General features: G+C 40.8%; 1 protein-coding gene across 1 annotated transcript in view; it reads right to left on the reverse strand.

Annotated features, from left to right (window-relative positions):
• NFIA (nuclear factor I/A) overlaps nucleotides 1–20,772 on the reverse strand; it is a gene marked incomplete at both ends in the record, with an annotated part of 125,853 nt that extends 105,081 nt beyond the window's left edge. The window contains 2 exons of the mRNA XM_009697747.1: nucleotides 20,038–20,202; nucleotides 20,705–20,772. Of these exons, the coding sequence (XP_009696049.1) occupies nucleotides 20,038–20,202; nucleotides 20,705–20,772 (233 nt within the window). The remainder of the gene's footprint in view (nucleotides 1–20,037; nucleotides 20,203–20,704) is intronic.
• Between the last annotated feature and the right edge of the window lie 1,449 nt (nucleotides 20,773–22,221).

Raw genomic sequence — 22,221 nt, forward strand, 5'->3', positions numbered from 1 at the left:
CAGGAATGTCTCTCTCCTCCTATGAATTTCAAACTCAGGTTTTTTTAACTTACTCCTCAACTGTGAACTGCGTTCCCTTCCTAAAATTACTACATAGTCTAGTTAGAAAAGTGTATGTAAGACTTTAAAATAGTCTGCTTTTTTGTTCCCTTAAACTTCCTATCCAAAGTAAATCATTTTGTGAACAGGCTCAGAAATCAGATATTTCATGTGAGTTCCAAAAGAGGAATTTCTCCATTTAGCAAACCTCAGTCTAAAAATAAGTGTCTAGAACTGAAACCAGTCGGTTATAGAACTCAATTCCCCATTGCACTGCAGCGCCCAACAATGCTCAATGACTAGAAGGGTCTGGCCCATCCTCTTACAACAGTTTTCTCATCCTGAAGAAGTCACAAAAATAATCTCTGTGGTAAAATCGATCCATGCAAGTACAGATACTTCCTCCAAATGTCTCCTAACTTCTCCCCATGTCGCTTTGTTCTGGTATCGCTAAGGCATTATGGATGTACCATGCCCATTCCAGTGAGTAAGGTGGGAGTGCTTATCCTATTGACTACCCAAGATATCTGCAGTCCTGAGTCAGCACACGATTGCAGAGCTCTTGTTTGCCTAGTCTCTGCTAGATACTAATTTTATTATGGCAGGCTAAATAAAACAGGAATAGCAGGAGAGCGCGCAGAAGGGCAGCAGAGGGAAGGCAGCCAGAGTTATTACAGAAGTTTATGTAGTCGTGTTTTTATATACGTGCCCTGAAACTCAAACTTCTGGGCAGAAGTGATGATGCCATGTAATGCCAGCTATGGCCTATTCATGTGGTGGTGGACTTCGTCCCTGAAGTCCCCCTTAATTTCACACCCCAAAAATCTAACCCGGAAAAAAGAAGAATGTCTTTCTTGCTAGGTATGCAGTTTGGTCCAAATTGACAGAAGAAGCTGAAGAAAAATAGTCAGTTTAGGTGTCACACCTCACTTAATACGGGCTGAATCCATTAGTCATGACAGGCAAGCCTGCAATAAATTATGACTGTCCTATGCACCCCCACTAGGCAAAATCCTTCTCTGATTTTTTTCCACTCCTTATTCAAAAGCAATACCCAGTATGTATTCCAGGACAATTTTCTGTGTGCTGTTGAGATCAAGAAGCAAGGACACTGGAGGGGTGAATGCACCAAATATCTGACTTTGCAGGTTTATCAACCTTACACAGGTACCATAATCCAAGCAGAAACTATTCCCATTATCTGAGGCTGTCAAAACACCTGTGACTGGCCCTGCCTCACATGATCTAGGAAAGGGCTCTTATCCTTTAACCCTATACAGGGACCTCACCGCCAAGTCCAAATATCACTAATTATTATCAGTAGTGCACCTAGGACTGCCACCCTGCAGATCTCTGTTTTGCTAAGCGCTGTATAAGGAAAGAACAAAGAGAAAGCCCTTGCCTCAAAGAGCTCACAATTTACTAGGCCAACCAGGAGAGCAGGACAAGCACAGCATCTTACTCTACTGCCAACTGTAAATCTTCAGAGCTCTGGCTCCAACCGGTCATAAATAAAAATGGGAAAAAGTATAAAGTAATTCTGTTCACTTTGTTTCATTTCAAACCCATGAAGGAAAGAATATATTATATGCATCTAAGTTCTTTAATAAATATATGAACCACAGAAAGATATGATTTAGACTTAAAATACCACCTCAGCTCTAACTACAGTGTCAATAATGCAATGTGATAAGAAATATAGTGTATTGGCCCCCTGTTTTAGGCATAGATAATGGAGCACATCTAAAAAGTGCCTAAAGCTAATGCTGAGTGTGAAGAACAGCAAAAAGAATAATTGCTGGCTGAGTATTCATGGACTCAGGACTGACTGGGTCAAAACTCAAGGCTTGATTAAGCCTTTCCTTTTTAAAAGACTGACTTTTCCCCCAACTGATGCTCACACACTTTGGATCAGGCCCTCGCTCCTAACAAGCTGCGGCACCCTGAGCCAGAGATCTCATTTTTATGCTCCTGGCCAAAGCTGCCCTAGGCGCAGCTGGCCACGCATGGGTATCCCACCGGATCACAGAGCTCCAGACGTGGAGAGGAAGGACAACCTCGGAGCCGTGATGGGCTATGCGGACTAAGTCCATGGGGTTCAGTTTCTTTAAAGAGTGCAGAAAACAGTCTATCCTGTGAGCATTAGCAGGCTTTAGTGCACACATAGACTTGCAGACAAAGGATCAGCCTTTACAAATATTTTCTAATTGATCCAACCATGATCTTGAAGATGGAATTTTATTTCCCTTTTGTGGTGGTTAATTTCTCTATCCATTATGCACTTGAGAAGACTTCATTGTCCAACTATTTTATTATTTGCTACACAAAAAAATATATTTGTGAATGGCTTCATTATTTCAGCAGTTAGCCTTCTGGTGCCCAGAAAGTTTCCCTTCTGAACAGGCACCCATTCATTCTGCTGCACCATTGTACATTTTATAGCTTGCCATACCAAAAAAAAAAATCTTTTCTTTTTTATTTCTTTCAGTGCTCCTATTATTATAATAGTTTAAAAAGTGGTTTCCACTTTATTTATACCACATCACTTGGGTAAAGGATAGCTCCCCACAATAAATCTAGTTATTTTCCAAAGTAGATTACTCATTAAATATTGTATATAAAAGAGCCCTCTGAGATTCAGAACAACCCACAAAATGTTTTTCAGATATCTCTTTCTACTTAAATAAATAATTGTAATCATGAATGTGAACCAAGTAGTGTGCTTATAAGGTTGAATTAATAAAACCTGAACTTTATATAAGCCTCGGCTATAGAACATTACACTGGTGAAGAACTTCAGGTGCAAATAATCAGAGATTACTACACATGAGGGAATTCACCAGTGGTCATGAATACCCTCAATCTACTTCCACAAGGTAAGCAATATATTCTCTAGTATGATGTAGTGCAGGCTCTGTTACTGTGTTTTAGAAGTTTTTACTGAACTGAAAGTTTTCTTCCTGTTGTACTCTTATTGCTGCTGATCTGTAGGTAAAGCAATCATGCCTTTAACTAGTACATTTACAGGACAGAGAATATACCACATGCTCTTAAAATTTTTCTGTCTCCTAACTTCTGTATTTTTGAATTAGAGCTCCAGTATTCAGCAAACGCTTTAAAAACAGTACGAGGAGAAAAGGGAATAAATATATATGGTGTCTCTGCATCTTCCCCGGTCTGGCTGACTCAGTCTAGCTGCTGCTAACAAATACAGATGAGTGCGTGAAAAATCCTAATTTAACTCTATGGCAAAGTGGGGTTTTGCCTCTTAATTATAATAGGTTCTCCCAGTGATAACTATGCACTAGGTCCCAGAATTTACTTAAACTCTCCTAAACTGTAGTGGTAATTTAAAATGTGGAGTGCTGTGTTACAGATCAGATCCGCAGCTAGATCTGGAGTAATTCCATTAAAACCAGTGGAACTAGAGAGATTCCTATCAGTTGTGGTATCACTATAAACCTCTTGTAAATAAAGCCTGCATTGTTAATGCTGTCACTGGTGAAGCAAATTCCATAACCCACGGCACACAGATAACCTAGGCAAGCTGCTGCTGAACTATACAAATCATCTTTTAACTTTTACTTAAAATTGAATTCAGTCACAGTCACCCAGACTCCATATAAAGCTGAATCGCTACCTGAGTAAAGAATATCACATATTTCCTGAAGAAAAAAGGATACAACTCTTAGAAGAAAACTAAGATTACTGGATTCATTAAAAGCAAGGTGTCTGATACAGGGAATGGCAGAAAACTCGTTCCTGATGCTGTGCCCAAGGACAGGGATACAATCTGTCCCTGGAAATCTCCATAAGTCAGAGATCTTTTCTTTTTTCCCCTTTCTCTTTCCTTTCCTTTTCTCCCTTTCTCCACCCTTCCCTTCTGGAGATCATCTAGTCCAACTAGATTACTCAGGACACAAGACCTGTAGCTATCTTCCGATGCTGAGTAACATGGAAAAGAGAATGGCCTAATCCGTTTACTATTAGTTGAATTTGGACCATAAAATAGAAAGTGGTCTCTTCTTTCCAATTACAACTTCAATTTGAAATCTGCAAAACCCAAAACCAATCCTAAGAAACTCTGGTCAGGTGTAGCCAGGTTATCCTAGGAGGGACCTGGGCTCACGGTCTCCAAAGGATGTACAATCTTACCACTTGCGCTCTACCTGCAGACAGCAAGTGACCCAACCTGAACGTTCACTACTAATTGGCAATGACAAATGACTTGGCCAAATAAAGTGCTTCCAGGCAGAGGAATTTTATCTGCGTGGACTCCCGAACTTCACTAGGACTCACCATTTTTGCCAGTTTCACTCTTTTGAAGACACTTCAGGTAGAGCAAGACACAAGGATTTGCTGTCCTGTGCCTGAAGAACAAACTATGGAAACTACAAGGGGAGAAAGAAGTCTTTCAAAGGTACAGCACATAGACAGCCAGCCACAACAAAATAAAACCAGGCAGCTGGCATGTGGATATATGAAGCAAATAAAGGAGCGATGCAGAGGAGACAAAGGGAGAGGGGAAGAAATGGTAAGAAAGAAAAAATTCAGGCATGTTGGAGAGGTGTGAGGATGAAGGCTAAAATGTTTCCTTGTATGGAGGGGGTATGAGATCTAAGGATTGTTAAGGACACAGAAAATTCCTGGGACTAAATTGTTTTCTCAGTAAAGTTCACCTCAGACCAGACTGCCAGGCAAAGATTTACATCATTTACAGGCTTGAACAGGACCGAGGACTGCACAGCCTTGGTGCTGATCTCCAAAGACAGGGAGAAGGCAATCAAGAAAGAGTGAAACACAGCAAAAGACGCTGAAAAGGACGGACGAAAACATTTCTCCTGATCTGGTTCTGCTCCATAACTCTATGACGGACTACACTGTCTGGTAACATTAGTATTTTTTTAATGTTCAAAAATACGCACTTAGAATAATTTTGCTTGACAGCAAATACTGCTTGATAGCAACTGTAAACTCCCACGTAGGTCCTTACTGCAGAAACAGGTGTGACACTCAAAATCCTGCAGGATCACCTCTGTATGCACCTCTGTGTATATATAGCCACTTAAGGGCATGATTTTGGGAAACACAGTGACTAATTCCTTTAGGCCCTTTAAAACCAAGGTTTGTGCATCAGTACTGAACTATCCAGCTGCCTGCCTTGTAGTGTAGCACTTTATTGATGAGGAACAGAAAATCTGTTTGAAAAGCTAATACTGCCGTTACTCTTTAGAGTACCATGTGTTTTTTCCACTCTAATTTTGCTTAACAGTTAACTGAAATCCCCATATTGCTTTCGTCATTCAAACCAAAACCTCACAGCACTAAGAAAACCACAGATACTGTAATGTCATGACTCATATCATCCAACATCACCCGAGTAGGAATTACACATTTTACTGTAAGGATATCTAGGCCATCTCTACATCTAACATTTTATCTAGAATAAGGCCAAAACATATCACTTTCAGTATAGCGGGAAAAAGGAAGTTTTTGTGGTTAAAGCAAAGGCCAATGAGTCAGATGATGTGGGTTCTGTTTCCAGGCCTCACGCAGACTTCCTATGTGACTTCGACTGAATCACTTCACTTCTCTGTGCCTCAGTTTTCACATCTGTATGAAGGATGTCAGAACGCCAGATCCATTCATCTTGGTTTCTCAAATTTTTTGAGACATCTGGGTGGGACATGCAAAGTGTTATGATAACTACCATGCATCTGTTACTCTGCTGTGAACAGAACAATTATCTGCTTCTGGATGGACAAGAAAGTTAGTAGAAAGGCTAGCCTCAGACAAAAAAAAAAACAACCACAAGATTTATTCTAGAGGAGCAACTCATCTCTGATTTGACCAGCACAATCACAAGTAAGATAATTCAAAGGATGCAGTAGTACAGAGCCTTGGAGAAGTAAACACTGACAGACCTCTGAAATCCCTTGACCTTACTCTAGGTTATTGCACTGTGCTGTATCAGATGCAGCCGTCTTTTTTTTTATTTATAATTCATAGGCATATAATTAAATCTTGCACATTCATTTTGAGAAAGCACAATAGCTAAACCACTAACCCTTAAGCATAGTCTAGCAGTGGCATTTGGAGAGTCAGCCACACTCTCTCACCTATGCTGGCAAACACATTACTCTGGCTGTGAAGGAAACCACAATGTGGGAAGGAAAGCCTACAAAAGAATGAAAACAGAAAGTGTCTAAGGCCTTGGCAGAAGGACACTAAATAAAATAGAGAGTGGTGACTCATTTTGGCAGTGAATCCACCTCAACCCCTTCAAAGGCTTTGGCAAGAGTCCTCGGAGGAGACCCCAGGCTTTTGCCAAGCCACAAAACACCACAATTATTATCGCAGCAGTCATCAACAAAACAGATTTTGTAAACTGACTTGTTGGCACATAGATTAAAGAAGCTATAAAAAGGAGTAACAGCTGTTTGGGTTGCCCTATGCAGAAAGTTACTATATAAAAAGTACTTTTACACATATCATATATACGTACACACAGACACACACAGATGCACATGATGTGTACATGAAGAATATACAAACAAGCAGAAGTGCCAAGAGCTTCTGAACGATTTCATTTCTGTTCATGGGAGATAAAATCGCAGGTCTAAAAGTTGTAAACTAAAGACCTGATCCTCTTCTCAGTCCTACCAGTTTCACAATATTGACTCCACATTTTCATTAGTTTCAATAGAGTTGTTTCTGTTATACAAGAGTATGACATCAGAACATCAGAATCTAGAACAAATAATGATTACTTAAAACAAAGTACCATAGACCTAATTCTCCTACTTACTGGTGTGTAAATCAAAAGAAAACTTTTACATCCAGGAGTCATGCTAATATGAGGGGATAAAATGGCCCAGAGATAATTTAGTATAAGCTACAACACAGAAATGTCCTAAGGGCTCCCAAATTTTTTGCATTCAAAGGTTATGTTCAGTTTTCATAAACTAGGCATGTTTGAATATTTAGCTAAATAAACAAAGAGTCAGCTTTAGTAATTTAAAATTAGGTTTGCAGCAGATGATGAGGGTTTGTCTACCTAGACCTCAAACACAAAGGCAAGAATCACACAGCAGAATAAACCCCTATATTCAATCAAGAAAGTGGCGATGCACAATTTTTATGCTGGTGTGTACACTGTAGGTAGGTTTAGAATTTCCTAAACACTGTGCTTTTTAATTTAAAGCAGATGAAATGTTGTCCTTTAAATTCACAGGTTTTTATTAAAGTGGCAGAAAGAAAGAAAGAGAGATGAGATTGAGAACGTGACACCAGTATCCTGCTCTAATCTTTCTTTAAAAGTCTTCACTAAGGACAGCAGTGTTAACGTGTAGTTTCCACAATTTTTTTTTTTATTTATCACATTGATAAGCAACACTTTTCTTGATTTTTTTTCTTTAATTTGAACTGCTCTAAGTTTTGTAATGCATAATACTAAAAAATCCTGAAAACAAGTTTCAGAGAGTCTGGTATATAACTCAATAAATGCATGTGGCTCAATTAAACTCCATGTGCCCTGACCGGTATCCAATACTTTTTTTAAAGGCTGTGTTTCTTAATCTCATCTTTGCACCACAAATCATTAAAAATAATACCCTGTTCTACAGAAGTACTATGGATATATAGGTTGCCAGTGAAAGAGGGTGAATCTGAACTAAAGGGATGTTTATAACCTCTACAAACACCTAAAGCCCTAGGTTACGGGAGAAATGGGGATATAAACAGCAAATATCACTGCAAAAGACATCTGCATCCTTGTGAATCTCCTCAAGCAAATGGATAAGGGCAAAGTACATTTCAGAGTGCTTGCCATTCCTGCGGAAGAAATGATGTAGCCTATTGACCCAGCACTAGTAGAGGATATGCAATAGCAGAGGTGAAGCATTTGGACTTAGGTGTCAGTCGTGTTGCTGGTTTAATACCTTCCAAATGACTGGCTGCGGGAAGCTGTCGCATCACCCCTGGTTGATAACGCTTGCTTTTCCGTTATTTCCTCAAAGGGTGAAAATACAGAGGTAATTCGAGATACTGAAAACTCCTAACAGATGAAAATTGACAAGTTGTGGGCTGAGAGTGAGACTATGAGAAATGGAGTTTTTACTAATACAATCCACCTGAATATAGGTATTTGCATTGAAGGAAAGACTCTACCATTCTGTTATTGTAACTACAATATTTTCCAGCTGCATAAAGAACCATTTAATATTTTCAAAATTACTTGTCCTTAGGCAATCTGTTTATTTTCAAGTGCAATCCAAAAATTAGCTAGGACTATATTTACTGCTTGTATGCACAGTGAAGCATAAATAAAAATCCATACATTTAAAGTTCTTAGATTGAACTATTTGCCTTTTATTCTTATCCTTTGCTTTTTTTCTTTTTTTTTTTTTTTTTACAGCCACCTTGGACTACATAATGCATTATACAGACACCAAATTAGCTAGCACGTCAGCAGAAGCAGTAAGTTTCACCTATCCAAGTATTTAAAAAGCTTCCAAGCACACACTGTCTCCTGTGCAGCCCAGAGATCCCTGTTGATTCTATGCCAAGTCCCTGAAAAGTTGGACACTGCATCCGGTATTTACACTAAGCTAAAATTCTAATCAGCACTAACAGCAGTGTGTTTTAATTCACCCTTATGATTTTATTTCAATCTGCTAAGTAGCACAACTGCCAGAAAGAAACTGCTATAAACTCCAGTAAACAAATGCAGGAAAAAAATTTTTTTTAAAAAAAAAACCCAACAACAAAAAACTTAAACCTGTTGGAGATAAAGTTTGCACCACTTTAGACACGCAGCCCAAAAGAAAAGTCTGAGCTTTGGTCAAAGCTGCTTTCTGCTGATTTCTTTTCAAATATCCTACCTTCCACTTTTTTTTAAAAAAACACAACTTCCCCCCCCCCCCCCCAGGGTTGTTTGGTACTTTTTAGCCAAGGAAGGAAAACGGTAATGTTATTTTACACCGGCTATTTCACCTCACGTCCTCCCCTACACAGCTTTCTGCCAAGTCCTGTGAAACAAGAACACAGTAACTACTTGAATCTCTGGATGACACTATAAATTGTAGTGCCAAGAGGCTGATGCCAAGTCCGGCATCTTCCTCATTTGGGAAGGAAAAAAAAAAAAATCGGCAGGAAAATTCTGAGAAGTTGGTCACCATTTTGGACCTGTTCAGTGCAGTCAGACCTTGGCAGCCATCTTACAGCTTGGCAACCATTTTGAGAATGTGCCTGGCAAGCTCTCAGAGCTCGCCGACACTGTTTCAACACAGCGCTGGTTAAATATAGTCCAAATTAAACAATACCGTGTAATATCAGGTAAACTCACCCTTCATAAATCCACCCAGCACGATGGTTTACAAGTACATCTTTAAAGAGCGAGGGACATTGTGCTTTCCGTGGAGGCCGCTCGGGTGCCTTAACCCTTTCCCAGGCACGGTGCTGGCAAAGCCCTGCCAGGGCCCCCCCAGCACCAAGGCCCCCATGAAGCCCTGATGGAGGGAATGCTCTCCACGGGGCGAGCGGTGAAAGGGGGAGACCGTGGATGACAGGATACAGAAGACATGTCGCCTTTCATCGCCGTTTAAGAGGCCCCGGAAACCGCACCGGGGAGTCAAGGCCCCTCCGGAGAAGGAAATGCTGTGTCTGGGGATGACAGGGAGACCGTACACAACAACACATAAACCCGCAGCTGTTGTGTGAGAAAAACTACTTTCAAAGCTTTAATTTCCTGATGAACTTCTCCATGTGCCCCTCTCCCAGCGACAAAAAGAAAAGTTTGAGGAGAAAAAGTCATCCCAGCAGCCAGACATCTTAACGAAGCCTGGTTTATTAAGAGAGCCCAATGCCGGTGTGAGTTGTAAACAAACACTTCCCTTCTTCTCCCCACCCCACAAGATCAGCATGTTTTTGGACCAAGCACTTTTCACTCTGACACTGCCAAAATCCCAAGGAGGACTTTGTGCCAGTTGAAGAAAGGCACAGTTGTTAGAAACCGCTTTGGCCCAGGAGTAGGAAAAGAGTTTCGCAGATAGACGCTCCAGTCGTGAGGACGGAGGAGCCGGGGGAAGCGCCTCGGCACTGCTCCTCAGGGCCAGGGGGTACAGCAAGGTATTCCGTCCATATTTCTCCGAGTATTTTAAACAATCCCTTCGCTGAAGAAGTTCATTTTTCATATTTAATGTAGTGTAAACACATTTAATAACTTCAGGAGGAATGCGGGGTGAGTGTTTTTACAGAACAAACAGTGCTATCTCCAGGACTGCTTCACTAAAGTTTAGTCTACACGAGCTCTAACTCTGTCAGCCTATTTGAATAAAACTTAAAAGATAATATACGGGTAAAATTCAACACTCGGAAAACAGAGTGTGTAAAAAGGCAAATATTTGAAAGTACTAAACAGTATCCGAGTATTAAAACGACATTTTGGGGAAGTATTTAATATCTGAAGACAAATGTCTATTGGAAATGCTTACTACACACATTATATTCTGCTTCTTATCTTGAAATAATTCAGAGTGGAACAGAAAAGATCAAGTTTATGCTCTATTAGCATAAAGTTTAAACTATAAGGGGTTTTTGACCTTGAAGTCTGAATTAAATAATGTCTGGGATTTTTATTCTCCCTCTTTTTTTTTTCCCTTTTCAAATTTTAATTTGGGGGGAAAAAATTAAAAGCCAACTAATTAAGTGTAATTTCATAGTGAATGAAATAAATTAATTAAACCATAATTGAAATGACAATATCAAATATGAAAATATTATGCTGGAGTAGATCAGAATAAAGTCTTGACACTGCTGGATATCTTTTATATTGAAGGACAGTATCTGCAGCTGCATGACGTCAGCTGTGCTGGAATAGTTGGGAATGCATTGATAAATTGCTCCATCGATTCTGTTCTGCTTCACTTACCATAATTATAGCACAGTAATGGATGACATGAGTGATATATTTTTACTTTAGAGAAAAGCCAAGAGTTTGCCTGTTTCTTTATGAGATTAGACCAAATCCTTTCAATTAATACAGCATGATTGATATCTAAAAGTGTACTGGGGTAAGATACTTGCTTCATGTGCACATCTTTAAATGTTATTGGTTAAATATTGAAATAGAATTCAAAGAGCAGTTTCAGTGCTTTAAATAACAGTGTCATTTTGCTAATATGAAAGATGTATCGTCACAATTTTCAAAGACTTTTCTAGGCCCACTTTAAGCATTTTGATTTTCTTAGATCTAAAAATCACCTTTGCAATTAATATTCATGTAAGGCAGGACAACTTAAACATTTCCCTTGAAATCTATGGACACTTTACAGGATCAGGTGCCCTCACTGAGGTCCCTGCCAAGGCTAACAACAGTTACGTTGGGAGAAAGGCCAGGAAGACTGGACTGTGTATATGGTCCAGGCTCGGTTTTCAGCTGCTCTCCACTGAAGCCAACTCCCAGTCAAGGCAACTGATGAGGTCCACGTGTAGACCCAAGGACAGAACTTCCTTCTGACTGCTTGCGTCCAATCCTGCAAACAGCTATTCTTAAGGGCAAAGGTGTGAATAAAGAGTAGAAGATGACGTAAAGAGGAGTCTAATGCCTTACTGTTGCAGAGGAACTGCTGCGTGGTGCAGAGCCATCTATCCCTCTCCAAATCTGCCAGCAGTAGAAGACAGACAGCAGCAACCTGCATGGATTCCCCAACAATGAGACGCGGAGGCATCAGCACTCCCCTGCTCATGTTTAATCTCCCTTCCAGTATTCTGTTAGCGTAACTGGCGGGGTAGTCATCCACACAAATAATAATCCTCTTTTTAAACTATTTAGAATATGCCTCTGAAGAAAATGCACCCTAACCCTAGTGCTTTAGGGATAAATAACCAAGTCACCTCCAGAAGTAAGAGGGGAAATGTATTCTTGCAGAGATGTGACAAAAGGTGAGAGCAGGTGAGGCAGAGAGACATCAAACCACTGTCACAAAAGAAGAATCCGTATTACAGAGATGCATGGGAGATGACTCTTGTACCAAAGCTGGTAAGACTGTCTCATCAAATGCAGAAAAGACCTGCACGTTTCTCACAACTCAAGCTTTCTTCATGGATAAAGGTCCTTCACGTGAACAGAGAAAACATATTGTAAAATACCATATATTCAATATTCTTACTATTTTAGCTGTTCTGGTTATGGAAGTGCTAACAAAAGAACCCTGAATGGGTGCTTTTTAATCAATAAAAACTTTTTTCAGCCAGTCTGTTGTACCTTCACGCTGAATAATTTCTACGTAGAGGTGAGCAAAAAAACTCAATACTCACAGAGTTTTGAATGAAGCCAGAAATATCTGTTGGGAAAAAAACATGTTACCAAAATGCAGCCCTATCTCACACAGCATTTTTTTCAGCAAAGAGTTCAAAAAAGACCATACTCAATTTCTCTAAAATTTTTACCTGTCCCCTCCCCCCCGAGCAGTAAGAGTATAAGATTGATCTGTACTTATAACTGTTGAATTCATTCCCTTCTCATGTTACAAAGGCTGTCACTGGAAATAAAGTGTAACTTGGGATGGCTGTGGCAGCTATGAAACCTCCTCGGACACATTAGAGCATCTGAAACCCAGACACCCAAGGTTTACATCAGAAAACTCCAGCATGCAGCGAACAACTCAAAACCAACTATCGACCATCCTATTGATTTCTAGTGGGGAAACCAAGACGGGAAAAGCACCAAAAGAGATAAGATTTCTTTTCCTCTCCCCATTGCTAACTTAGTGGCTGCCAAACTCAGGTCTTCTCAGGCTTAAGCCATCAGAGGTTTGTGTTGCAGCTAGCCAGGATGTCTGCCTAAGATAATTCAAGCTGAAAGCAATGTGCAGTGGGAGCTGATTAGCCACTGACTTCCAACGTGACCTGTCTCGGTCCCAAAAGAAGCTTCTTGACAGTAAGATATGGAGGCTGAAAAAAAAATACCGTTATCTTTTTAGACGGTATATGAGGACATCTGACTTTCATACTCAGGCAATTGAGAGAGATGCTTTTTGCAACTGGCAAGTCCCAACCTTGGCCTTTAAAATATTTGATCATATACTGCAACAACAGGTTTAAAAGAGATTATTTTCAAAAACTCTCTGCAGCCAATATGAAATATAGTAAGGATTAAATAAACCTCAAAATAATTCACAGTATGGAAAGAAGGTGTTAAAAAGGCCATATATTTTTCATCTCTTTTTCTTCATCAACAGAATCAGTCTGCTGTGTGTTTCAGTAACTTCGCGGAAAGTATTCCAGATTTGCATCCGTGTAGCTGAAGGCACTTTTGACCTTACGTGGAGACTGGGAAAATAATAACTATAGGTGTGATTTTGATCATTCATAATTTAAAAGGAAATATCTCATGTTTGCTGCAGATCATCTGTTTCACTCATTATATTCATATCTTAGCTAGTATTTTCATGTTTAATTTGAAGATTGCATGGCCCCGGTTCAAAATGAAAGCTTGGTTCTGAATCCCATGGATTTTGCAGCTGAATTTCAGCCACAGGAACACCCTTTTCCAATTATAAAGTGTATGGTTAGGGTGTAAATCCTAGTGCATATTTTATACTGAAAGTCACAATGTTAGCAAAGCACTCGAGAAACCTCTGAAGATCTTCTGTAAAAACCTGATGAGTTTGTTGTAAAAAAACAGAAACGTTTTCTGCCTTTAAAAATGTGACTGTGCTACAGTATCAGAGTAAGTCCATCATCTGTTATTTTTAATTTGTTATGTTAATGGGCTGCAAGGCCCAAAGTATTTGACATATATGAACTCTTCTGCTGCTCCCCTTTGAAAAGCTCCAGCATTTTTTACACAGCTCTGCAGGAACACAGACCATAACGTCTGGAATGTTTTGATCTTATCTTAAGTTTTTAATAACTTTCTTTTTTATATACTACATATTTTACATTTTTTATTGCAAAACTCACTTTGCAGCTGTTTATTCCATCTTAACTTTAGAGGGTTCTGCTCATCTCCAGGTCCCCGAAGGACAGAAATTGAGGTGCTGGCTCCCAGCAGCAGCCGTCCTGCCCCAAGGGGGTGCTGCCGAAGTGCAAGGCACCCCGATCTTCCTCCTGGGAGGAAGAGGAGGCAGAGCTACGAGGCTGTGACGGGGCCATGGCCAGGACACCCGGGAGGCAGCTGCTCGCTGGGCAGCCCTGCAGACACTTTACAGCTGCTTTCTTCATGGCATTCCCAAGAAAGTGATGTGACTCTCCCCGGGCGATGAATCCACCTTCTGAGATACAGGGATCAAATTGCACTGCACTTGAACAGCCAGGCTGAATCAAGTCCTCAGGACTTTTTTTTTTATTCATAGCAAGAAGAAAATAGGAGTGCGTACATTTATAAAGCTACACCAAACTATTATGTAAATACTGCAGGTTGGAGTGGGTATTTTAGTTTTATGGTGGGAAAAAAAGCAGGAATAAGCTTATAAATCTAAGGCCCAGGGTCAATGCTTAAGAAGAGATTACCTCTAAGCTTTACTTACACATTCTATTTTGGCCCAACAATTTACAATGTATTTCTGGAAAAGAGAATAGTCCCTGCTCATTACTGCTGGCACAGGGCATGTGGTAAGATGCATCTTCCTGAGATGTCAGGGGCTAGCACTTAAGAAGGGGCGGTAAATTCCCGTCAAAGCAGTAGAGAAGGCAATCTGACTTGAGCCACAGTGGGGATAAAATAAATCTGCTCGGCTTCAGGCCGGCACTTTTTCTGGCTCGTGACACAGGCTTTCATGCAATCTCATCGCCTATCGTACAGCTTGTCATGACCCTCACCCTAACAGCTTCGCCTCAAGCCAAGATCCATGAGGGCTCCTTCCAAAACAAACCAAGACAAAGTTGCTCTGAAGCAGTGTTTTTCTGCACTGAGCAAGATGCGACTCCACTTCCACCCACGTAGTAACCTATGCGCAGGTCCAGATGCCTGTGACCAAAGCACATGAAAATGCATGCACCAAGGACTCCAGTTGCCAAAAGGGAGTCCAAAAGCTTAGATCAAGAAAGAAAAATCGTGCAGGCATTTCAAAGAGGTCTCAATACAACTAGCAAACTACGTCTGCAAATCTGCACACCCCCGTTTTTCTGAGGACATAAGTTACAGGTGCCATTGTTAGTGGCCACTGTCTGAAACGGGGCCCACACGCTTGCAGCTGTATCACCAAGCTCACAAAATGAGGTTGTAAAATAAGAATAACCTTATAACAATACAGTGTTGCTTGAGGAATGAGATTCTTAGTACACAGACGGTATCAGAAGGGATCATCAAAACATTACGATAGATACTAAAATGGAATTCCTGTTAAGATGTTAACTTATATTTATACATAAAAGCAGCATATTTAAAGTCTGCTTGTTAACATTCGCAGTTATTTTACTGACAGAGAGGCATTCGGAGAGCATCGTAAGGAAGTTATGTTGGTAACAAAGCAACGAATTTAAATAATACTAAATGCATTATTTAATAGAAGTTAACAGTAGAGATTAAGCAGCAGTACACGTGGATTGTTTGATTTTGTACTCTAGTGGCAAAGGAAGATATAACAGCGTGTTTGGACAGAAAAATCTTCATGTTTGAAGTCTCCAGCTGCAGAGTTTCAGGGCTGAGTTACTGAGCACAGGCCAGAGATTACCCTAACTTGGTTAACCCAAAAAACTGACCAGAGGGAGATTTCCATCCTGCCTTGCAGCGTTTGCTGAGACACACTCTCTGAGTCTCTCACGAATAGCAAGTAACTCCCTGTGATCAAGACGGTAAGCGTTATGCTAAACCCCTTTTTTAGCACCTAAGCAGCATGCTTTCTAACTCTGCAAACTCCAGACCATTTCCTAGAAGGAAAGGAAGTAAAAAGTTTATGTCAGGAAACCATTCCTCAGCATATCTGTGTAAAAAGGAGGGTGGACGCACCCCTAGAAAGGAGGGTGGACGCATTTCTTTGCTCTTTTTTTCTCCTTGCACTGACGGGCACATGACAGAAACCGGAGCGGGATCAAGTCCAAAGAACTATCCTCTTTAAGGATACACTACGTGGTATCATCAGCGAGTCTCAGCCAATATTGGCTAACAGTCGCTGTCTGTTTGCCAAGCAGAAGTTTGCCATGTTAAACTGTCACTATAGTGCCACCTTGAAGAGGCGTTATCATCACTCTTGCGATGATACACGGCAACCGTGAACAGAAAGCAAGGCCGGAGCTCACACATCTGAACAACAGACAATCCTGGTGCCATGGATAAGTAACCCAACAGACAGCGCTGCCTGCTTATCGCTGCCGCGATCCAGGAGCCCTCTTCAAATGGACATTCCCTCCAGTAAAAATTACACCATTTTATGCCTTTATAATACACCAGTTACTGAATTTTGTTAAAAATATGGAGAATACAGAAACCCATTTTATTATTTCTCTAAATTTACTGCTTCCCTGCTCTGAACACAAGCACAATAGAAAGCCACAAAATCACTTACGCATCTCATGGAGTTGATAGTGACCTAAAACATGGACAAAAACTCATTCCCAAGGCATCTTGCCTTACGACCTTCACAGGTAAAGGACAGAGAGACAGCCAGCACAGCAGCCACAAGGCAGGGGCTAGATTTCCCCTTTCACTAGACTTCTCTTGATATTGAATTGGGCACATAAAACCCGGGGAAAGGAGAGCATTACACCAGACAAAAGTGCTGTATGCTGCTGCAGACAAGGCTCACCATATGGGAAAACACTTACATAATGTAGCTGCACGGCTTAGCCAGGGTTGCTGCACAAACTCCTCATTAATATGGCAAAGTTATAACATGAACTTACAGAACGCGGGACCTGAAATTTGATTAGATACAGGGTGGGAACTTTTTTTTTTTATTTAATAATGACTGTATAATATTGACCTTAGTAATTACAGACTAGAAAAGCGAACTTTGCATTAACGGCACCGTATTGATTTTGCAAATGCAAAAGTACAAAAGTACTTTTATGCCTAAGAAAGGTTCTGGTTACCACATTTGAAAGACCTTGGGAGAACAGTGTCTTGGAGAACTGTATTCTTCATTCAGTAGCACTCCTATGCATACACCCAACTGCCGTACTCACAAGCCCTAATATTTGACAACCTGATAAAGCCTCCTCTGTAGTGCCCTCAGCTCCCTTTGACTCATGGTGGACTCAATACTTTGCCGAGTTGGAGTCAAGTCTAATGGGTCAAATGCAATTTAACTTATTAAAACAGTTTATTCCATATGTAATACATCAGTGAATTAATATATTATTCACCAATATGTTCTGAACTATTTAGCCAGCTGTATGAAATGTTTCTAATACACTAGCTGACATTTTTTTAATTACACAAATACTTCGGGTAGCAAATAACTGTTCGTTATTTGGCAAGCCCTACAAATTATATACAGCTAATTATATTCAGGTTGGTATATGGGTTATAAATAACTGTGATAAAACTGATATCAATGCTGACAGAATTTTAGTGGAAATTGACATTTTCCTATACTAAAATAACTGAGAGCTACGAACAGAAATACTGCTTCCAGAAAGGCAATTGTAAATTAATAAATTCTGTCTGTGCACAAAATGACTTATTATTTTAACACACTACATATTTTTGCCTTCAATTCTTATTAATTTCATGTTTTGCCTTAATTTATACTTTGAGAATTTTTCTTCATTCCTCTTTTTTGAAGTACTGTTCAAGTTACTGACTTTAAAAGCATTTCACAGAGAGAGCCTCCGTAGATTTGTATTTGAGTGTGAATCCCAAACTTTTAGGACCAACTCTCAAACCTGCGTACAGATCTGTGTGAGCAGTCACATACTGCTAACCTGGAGACCAAGTAGTAACACAAGCCCTGGGACTGTGGTGGGTTGTGAACCTCAGCACCCGAAAGAGTCTAAACCACGACGGGGCTGTCTAACACGCTGCAGTCATTTGCATTCATTCAAAGGTTACTGGCTTTATAATGACATAACATTTAAACACAAAATTCTAAGAAGTTACAGAGCTCGTGCTATTCTCCGTTACGTAGTCCTAAACCAGTTTGTGAAGTCAACCCTGGTTTGCCTCAGTCCAATCAAGTCAAAATTTGTTTCAGGCTGTGCCTTATGCAAAGACAAACCCTACCATCTGCTTGGGCTTCAGCTAACCAGCCTCCTTTCCCGAGATTCCCTGAAGTAGCAACCTGAATATCACACCTGTTTATCACGACAACTCCCTTTAACAGATCCTTCTGTTTCCCTGTCCTGACTATTATATCTGTTAGCATCCTGTAGCAGGCAAGGGGAACATGACCTCTTCCCGTACACGAGGGAAGAGGCTGAAATTTTGAGCCACGGTGATGTAGCCTGTCACCAGGTGTGGATTAGCTGTTCCAAGTCAGTGCATGTCACAGTGCTTTAAGGATGTGTGGAGGTGTGATGAAATTCAACACAACAACATACATCCTCAACTTACCACATCCTCGTCTGAAACAGTCATGCCCGGAGGGACCATTTCCCATGTTATGGTATGTAGTAAAATACAAAAACAAAACCAAAAAAAACCCCAACAGAACAAAACAAGTCAAAAAACCTTAAGGAAAATGGATACCTTTTGTGAAAGAACTATTACTAAATGTAAAACCAGTGAAAAAAAAAGGGGAGGGGGGGAGAAAAAAGGGAGAGCACATTCTTCAGTAGGGGAAGTTTCTCCTGTAAATTGGCAGTGAATCAGTTACTAAATGACATGCCTAAAATCAGGTGGTGGATTATTGGAAATGAAATCTTTGTCCCAGGAAAGCCAACGGCAAAAATCCTATTGATTTCAATGGGACAGGGTTGTCTCTCTGGACTTAACAGTCAATCATGCAGAATTGGCAACGGCATCCAAACGTCCTCGTTTGTTATTAGACCACGGAAATCCATATTAGTTTGCTTCATCTGCACTTGTGACCAGCGCACCAGGACGGTTTTTTTTTTTTGGCATAGAGGTGCAAATAAGCAGAGTGGGTTCAGTTTTTCAACCCAAGCCACATGAATGAAAGCTTTGCTCTTTCTCCCAAGCATTTCAGAGTCCATTTTCCCCCTGAAAGGCATGGGCAGCCTCACCGCTAATGGAGTGCTGTGTTTACAAGCAGAAGGGAACTAAGCCTTTAGTGTTTTTGCATATTTGCAATACAGTATGTGGTCGGGATGGGAGGAAGGTTTGTTGGAAGAGGAAGATGCTGAGAAATGGTGGAAGAAAAAAATCTGGTCCTTAGAGCCTAGCATTGCTATGAAGTATACAGAGTCCCCATTTTTTTCAGTCCTTTTCGCAGAAGAGCTTTGGCGAGGAACAATCAAACTAAACTGTAGATACTTAATATTATAAATATTATACGGTGGTATAATGCTCCCATTTAAACAACTTTTCATGAACAACCTTTCAAAATTTAAGTGCTTGGAAATTCTTGGATGACAAAGCTACTATTTATGACTAATCTTTTTATCTGAAAGCAAAACTGGGTCCAAATAAATAAAAGGACAATAACAGTAACAATGTAGAAAGAATGCATGTGTGTGCAGCACGCACCCACGCAGAAAAACAATAAACAGATTTACAATAGTGAAACGTGTGATAGGCAAGATACTATTAATACGGTGCCTGAAGTCCGTCACTTAGACTAAATATCATATAGAAATCACCACAGATTGATACAAGGCTGAGTAAACAAACGATACAAACTGTAGTGGGTATATTTGTCCAGCCATGTATTAGTGCAATACACAAAATGGGACCCAGTGAACGTTTAAAGTGAAAATTTGTGACCTGTTAGTATCCCCAAAACGCCCGTAGAACATTATTCTCCCTTTTAACCTTAATTTTTATTCTCTGTCTCAATTTCTGCTCTGCTTCTCCCATCATAGCCCGAGTTACCTACGCTGACAGCCATAGCAGGCCAAGGTAGCACAGATGGGGCGGCTGCAGCTGCATCTCACCTGCCAGACTGCAAAACCCACCGGGACACTTTCCGGCTCCCTTTATGTCTGTCTTTGTGCATTTGCAACAGCGCCTTTCGCTGGGCCTTTATTGAACGTGTCACCGATGCCGCACGGCTACGGCTACGACGCACCGCTAATAAGTCACAGATCCGCAACGTGTTTCTTAACGGAGGAAACCCAAGACGGGCCTCCCCAAAAAGTATACCTTGAAAACGTCAGTATGGGTTCTGATTTAAAGCAATTCAATATGCCTGGCTCCCCAAAGGCAGCACGCCCGTAGGGACAAAGAATACCTCAATGCAACTCAACAGCAAACCCTGCTGGATTAAATTGCAGTGCCGGAGGGCTCCACATTTGGTCTCAGCTCGCCTTTGTCGGGGAGCAGAGCGGGTGCAGGTGACGGTGCGGGAGCAGCCTGGCTTTCGGGGCGATGGGAACAATGTGCGGCGAGCCAAGCGCGGCAAAACTTTCCTCGTAAAGTTGCTCGTTTGGGGCTTCACGAGAAACTTGGCAAAGTTTCCCTCGGGGCTCAATTTTTTCAAAAGCCTTAACCTCCCTTCCTTTGTTTAATCTTCAATTTTGTGCCTAAAAAATCAGGGAGAGGGGGGAGTGTCAGTTTTTCCATACCCAGCTTTGCAGGCTGCAAAAAAAGTCCTGCTGCTACCTGAGCGGGGGATCGGCCAGGCAGCGAGATGCCTGCGTGCTCTCGCTTACTTCCACAAATAATCCCACCTGCAAACGGAGAAGTTGAGTTTCAAATATCAGGCCCTCAGGTTCATGGATCTTTTGAAACGAAGCTGTGTCAGATTTATGGCTTTGGTGTGCTAACGGAGGAAACCGTGGCCATTTTGAGCGAGTTCTGCCCGGAGCTTTCCGATCTGAACCGCAGGCTCCGCTTCGAGATCAGAGCACAGAAAGTTTTTGTAGCATGCGTGTGCTCACCAAAAAATATATGTACCTCTGTAAAGCGAAGCAGGCGTAGAGCACGTGTCTCCAAGAAGCACGCCTGCCTTCCCTAGCCTGCAAATGCAGCTATCACCGCCGTACTTATTAACAGCTATAAAGCGAGGGAAAAGTCCCCGCGTTACACCGTCCCCGAACCGCTTTCTCTTAAAACAGAAGACAATTACGGCAGACTGCATGCCCTTTACTTTGGATGCAGTTAAAGATTTTGCTGGCTGCTACACCAAAACTTCCCATGCTGTGTTTACTGAATTGAATATAATCTTTTTTTTCTTCTTACCTTAATTTCAATATTTAGAATAGCTTAATTATATCTGATATCTACTAAATGTTAAATTGCTGCCATGGATACCGTACTTGTTTTAGGCTTTGCCCACAACCCAAAATGTAACTAAAGATTAATAGAATGCTGAGATATTTTTGGCTGCAAGTGAAATTTAATGAATAAACATTTAAATAAATTACCCCAATAATGAAACAATATGCCATTAATGCCTGAGTTATGCTAAATGCTTCGCTTCTCTTACAATTCATGCAAATACTCGGGAAAAGAAATTATAGCGGTGAACTACATTAAACAAAATCCTTCCTAAACCACACCCATAAACCAGTGTCTCTACAGTACTGGGAACAAAAACTGTGGCTTGTCAGTCAAAGTGTCTAACTATGGCATATGGGTAAAGGTTTCAGTCTGCTATCTCCAGACTCATCTTATGGCCCGGGTTCAACACTACTGAACTGCTCTCTAGACAAAAGACGAACTCATTGAAAATGGGTGCTGCGAGCTGTCTGGTCAGCGCGACCGCGCAGCCTGCGTCTGGATGCACACAAACTACTAGCATGGGGGAAATGCAACGCGCTTTGGAGGGCTTTAGAGTTTCCTAAGAGCTGAAAAAGAAGCAGCCTGAAGGTTAAAGCTGGCTAGTCAGAATGGCATACTTGGCTGCATATATAGCCAGGTGGCCTGGGCATATTGGCAAACAACTGGCAAACTGCCCAATACATATGGCTTAGATTGCTTTGCTCTTCCCATGAAGCCTTCTTAGACTCTTGAGCAAGCATTCATTTTAGAGCATAACGCATCCAAGTGTTAAATAAAATCTTCCCCCAAATACACTGCATGTAACCTTTTGCTTTAAATAATAATGAAATAACTATATTAAAATAAACTAATTATATTTTTTAATGAATTCTTACATAAAAGTGACACCACCCACC

Source organism: Cariama cristata, unplaced genomic scaffold, assembly GCF_000690535.1.
Source record: "Cariama cristata isolate BGI_N322 unplaced genomic scaffold, ASM69053v1 scaffold6083, whole genome shotgun sequence".
Classification (NCBI taxonomy): Eukaryota; Metazoa; Chordata; class Aves; order Cariamiformes; family Cariamidae; genus Cariama; species Cariama cristata.